At 45.6% G+C, this 4,921-nt stretch overlaps 1 protein-coding gene across 1 annotated transcript; it reads left to right on the top strand.

Moving 5' to 3' along the window:
• Nucleotides 1–467: 467 nt before the first annotated feature.
• Nucleotides 468–1,319, top strand: LOC129677601 (nucleolin-like). The gene has a single exon (XM_055608248.1). It carries the CDS (start codon nucleotides 468–470, stop codon nucleotides 1,317–1,319), a length of 852 nt encoding a protein of 283 aa, XP_055464223.1.
• Nucleotides 1,320–4,921: the final 3,602 nt, after the last annotated feature.

The following is a 4,921-nucleotide window of genomic DNA, read 5'->3' as shown; positions in this document are numbered from 1 at the left end:
GGTTGTGACACAAGCACATATCAGAGAAAAAGTGTTCACATTGTCATTCAGGGTACAAAGGGACTGAGAGATTTTAGACTCATAATTCCCTTGAAAGGCATGCCCTCAATAATCTAAGGATCTTCCACTAGTTTCTACAAGGGATGCTTAAAGATTCACAAGGACTTCCCAGTAAGTAGCACCAACCGGGGTACCCAACTTTTACATGCGGACCTTTGAAGGGTACTCATCAAAACCATAGGAGGTTAAGTTTTCCTTTGAAAAATACAAAGGGCCGGCTGCAAGAAGGCCTGGAGGGGGCGGGTCTGTTCTGGCCTCAGAACCGCCCCCTCTAGGCCAGGGGAAGGGAGAGGGAGGTCACAGCCTGAAGGTGTACGAGCTAGAGCCACACCCTCCAGCATTGCAAGCTAGGAGCTTCAAGCAGCTAGTCGTGAGCATCAGCCCTGAGACTAGCACCAGGAGCTACCATGGCCTATAGCGGGCAAGAAGGGAAGGATCGAGTCATATTTGTGACCAAAGAAAACCACGAAGGTGCCAGCAATGCAGAGCTGGTGGTTAACGATCCCAATGATCCCTATGGGGAGTACGGATTGACCCTGCCAAACGGAGACATTAACTGGAATTGCCCATGCTTCGGGGGAATGGCCAGTGGCCCCTGTAGAGAGCACTTCAGGTCTGCATTTTCCTGCTTCTACTACAGCACTGACGAAACCAAGGAGTTCAACTGTATAGACCAGTTCCAGACCATGCAGGACTGCATGCAGAAATACCCAGACATCTATCCCCAAGAAGAGAATGAGTACAGGGATGAAGATGAAGATGAAGATGAAGATGAAGATGAAGATGAAGATGAAGATGAGTACAACAATAACGACGAGGACAGCTTCTACCAGGAGGTCCAGGAGGAGGACGAGGAGGAAGAGGAGGAGGAATACGACGATTTTGATGACTACTACAATGAAGGTGAGGAGGAGGAGGAGGAGGAGGAGTACTACGAAGATGAGGAAGATGACTATTACGAGGACAAGTACTATGAAGACTACTACTATGATGAGGACAACTACTCTAAGGAGGAGGACTGCTACTCCATGAAGGAAGACCATGACGAGGACAAGGACGACGACCTCTACTACGAGGTTGACTATGAGGAGGAAGAAGGCGAGGAAGAAGATGATGAGGAAGTGTACTATGAAGCTAACTACTATGAGGCTGACTACTACGAGAGGGAGGAAGAGCAGGAGGAAGAAGAGGATCTGGCAGAGTCGGTGGAGGGAGCAGTTGCCACTGAGGCCTCTGCAGCCAAAAAGCAGGAAGCTTGAAGGTCAGAGGCTCCAGCTCCTGCCCATTTGCTTAGCCACTTTCTGCATACGCCTTTCTAGCGCCCTCTGTGAAAGCACCTTTTCCTCTGCTGTTCTATGCGCTGCAATATAAAAAAATTATTATAATAACTCGTTGTGATGATGGGGGTCTTGGCGGCTTGCCATACACCCTGAAGAAAAGAGGTGCACCTGCATTCTGCATAAACTTATCCGCAGCACTAGGCCACGGCTGAACTATCCTCTCTGAGTGCCCTGGACTTTGCAACTTTGAAAGGATGAGAAGTTTCTCAGCAGTCATTACTCAGGAAAGTGTCTTGTGAGTAAGCTGATTTTATGCTGACCCATTTTGGTAGATTTGTATATCTCTTTCGGAAATTAAGTAGCAGCCAGAACACCTTTCTTTAAGAATCAGGGAGTGGAGGCCATTCCTCCTGGAAGAGGCCAGAGATAGATCAGATAGTGGCATTGGTATGCGTGGGGGACTGCTGCGCTTACTCTCTAACTTTTGGTGTTTGCAGGGTATCCAGGCTCTTGGGTGTCTACAGTTGGAGGGTGGAATTTCAATCCTTTGACTCCCAGTCCTTTCCTAAGTGAAAGGGGAGGCTAGATTACGGGTTTTGCTGTTGGTTGGTTTTCTGTTTCAAAGGGCCTGCTTTGGGGCTTGGGTTCACTCAGTACAGTCATAACACTCTGGAGAAGCAGGAACCGAACTGTTACCGGAGAAACAGCCAAAAGAGGGTGTGATCTAAATGAAATACTCAATTAAAAAGAAATTATTTCTTTAAAAAAAAAAAGGTAAAAGAAAGAGAATGAGTTCAGAGAGAGAGAGAGAGAGAGAGAGAGAGAGAGAATGAATATGTGGGTTCATGTATGCCACAGCATTCATGTAGAGTTCAGAAAACAGCCTTCCGTGTCAGCCTCTGCTTTCCACCTTGCTTGAGACTGTTATTTTTCTGTTGGAAATGCCGGGCTTGCCGGCTTGCAAGCATCTGGAAATTCTTTTTCTGCTTCCCATCACCCTTTAGTAGTGTACTGGAGTTACAGGTGTTCTGTTACCACGTCTTGTTTTGCTATGGGTTCTGGGGAGTCCAACTCAGGTCCTCATGTTTACCCGCACTTCGTGTTAACCCCCCCGACACCTCGTGTTAACCCAGTGCGCCATCTACTGGCCATTATGTTGTTTTTTTTTTTTTTTTTCTTTTTGTAAGGTCTTCCTGTATAGTGCAAGATAGCCTTTATCTGTCCACCTCAGTCTTCCGAAGTTCTGGGATTACAAATTTTGCTTCCACACCCTGCCATTAGATCTAGTTTGGGCACCTAAGAAAATTATTTAGGCTGCTGAGATATCTCAGCAGGTAAGAGGCACTTGCCACGGGCCAACCTGAGCTCAGTCCCTGGGACCCACATATTGGAGGGAGAGAAACTCTGCCCTCTACACACTCACAGTGGCACACATAGACCCAACACACGCATGCATCCTTGCACACAAGCACACTGAATTAATGAATTTGCTGTCATCTGTAATATAGAGAAACTAGGCTAGCTTGGTCGAGAGAGGGCACATAGAACTAGGAAAAGTAACTAAACTATTAAGGTTCCAAGGCTAACCCTGCTTAGCTTCCAAGATCGGACATGGTCAGGGTAGCATGGCCAATACCTAAGGTTGATTTTCAATTGTATTAGAATATTAACTATATTTCCCTGGAAAGATTCTGAAAATGACCATTATCCAGTCACTAGTACAGGTTTATGAGGCAGAATTTCTGGTGAATACATGGTGATATATATATATATATATTTTTTTTTAAAATTTCCCCAGGTGACTTCAGTGAATAGCCTCTGCTTCAGAGGGTGACGCCAAGCATCGTCAAGCAGAATGATTTTGACTAGCCTTCTCCAAGTGTTTGCTTCTCCTGTGCCCTAGGAGGCAGTACCTGTCTTGTGGGACATTTAGCTTTATATATGGAGGACCTACTATTATGTGTTCAAGGTCTTTATCAACAGTAAATCATCTGCTATGACTCAGGAGAAAATTCTGATTAATGAAAAACATGAAATCCCCCCCTTCTCATTGACAATACTGACATCACTCTCCAGGATCATGAGGACCCATAAACATGAATAAGATGAGAATACAAATAGGCAGGGATGGATGGGTGTGCTCACTAAATTTCAGGACACTTTTTACCAGCCCTGGGACGCTAGGCAAATTGAACAGTAGCAATGGGGACCCGTGATGATCCTGAATTTCCTTTTTTGAATGTGCTAACCTATCATTTGACTTTCTCATTCTTTAATCATCCACAGGCCCTTGGAGTATCATCCTATCAGAAAAACTACAAAAGGAAATAGCCAGAAATGGCATCTGATCTTCAGGCTCAGGATGAAGATTTAATGACTTGATTTCCTGTTCATTTGGGGTTTTCCAGGAGCGTCATTTTTCCATAGAATGTGGATCAAACCAGCTGACTTCTTTTGTCCCACCACCTCACATCCCACGCAACACATGGTCTTTTCCTGAGTAGTTGTTTAATGAGAAAGTTGTAAGGTAGGTAAGACAGACATGAGTCTGTTTTGTTTCTCTCAGTGGCGTTCTCTTTTCTCCTTTCCTCAGACACCCTGTGGTTTCTATCCTCCTGCCCTGTGCCCTCATAAAACAAAGTAATTAGAACCCCAAGATCTCAGAAAAGATCTTTTGGAGTCTACTCACAGACCCCCCCCCATTTAAAACTTCTATTCTGATTCCTACTTTCATTGATCAAGCCAGAGAAGATGTGCTTTCAGAGCAAAGCCCTTGGAACCAGGCCAGAAGGTGTTGACTATCAGGCTGGCCTGTGCATTAGGACCTTTGCGTGGTTTTGGAATTCCAGTCTCTCTCCCGTAGGGTGTTCACATTGCTCTTAGACCTGTTAAAACATGAAGAGCCCCGGAGGGCTGTCTAACAGATAAGGTCCCAAGAGTGTCCCCAGGCTCTGTCTGCAAAGCTGAATATTTTGTTGATCTGGCAAGTAGGCACGGAAATGGATGCTAAGAAAGTAGCAGGGGCCGAGGTACTCAGTCTGAGGAACAGCAGCTGGGTCTCCCGCTGCTGGCCCTCTACTTGTGCATGAGAAATGACAAGACTCCTCCTGGTCATGCTCTTTGATTTTAAGGCATGGTGAACAGATGTTAGGAAAGACAAAGCATGTCGGGAACGTGGAGTGTTTGTACACCTGGATGATCGATACAGGCACAAGAACATTACTAACATTGCTGTAGCATCCCTCAAGTTAATGTCTACAAGTGTGACAAAACTTCGGAGGCTTGTATATATTTGTGTCTGTGTAACTCTAGGCAACCCTATTTCTCCCATGTTAACCCCCATGCTCTCTAGTCCTCCCAGAGACAACCCTTGCCTTCCCATTTTCCCACAAGTCCCAAAACTCTGGCTAGCTACCCATCCCCATGTTTTTCTCACCAGGACCTCTCTCCACTAGGACTATGGCAAAGCAGAGTAATTCCCCAATATTCTCCTCTTCCTTTTTTAAATTTTTGGTAGATTTAAAATTTCTGGTGTGTGTGTGTGTGTGTGTGTGTGTGTGTGTGTGTGTGTGTGTGTGTGT

This window comes from Psammomys obesus, unplaced genomic scaffold, assembly GCF_907164565.1.
Source record: "Psammomys obesus unplaced genomic scaffold, mPsaObe1.curated_primary_1811, whole genome shotgun sequence".
In the NCBI taxonomy this organism is placed as follows: domain Eukaryota; kingdom Metazoa; phylum Chordata; class Mammalia; order Rodentia; family Muridae; genus Psammomys; species Psammomys obesus.
Note: the sequence above shows the minus strand (reverse complement) of the source record. Positions and strands in the feature narration are given on the sequence as shown.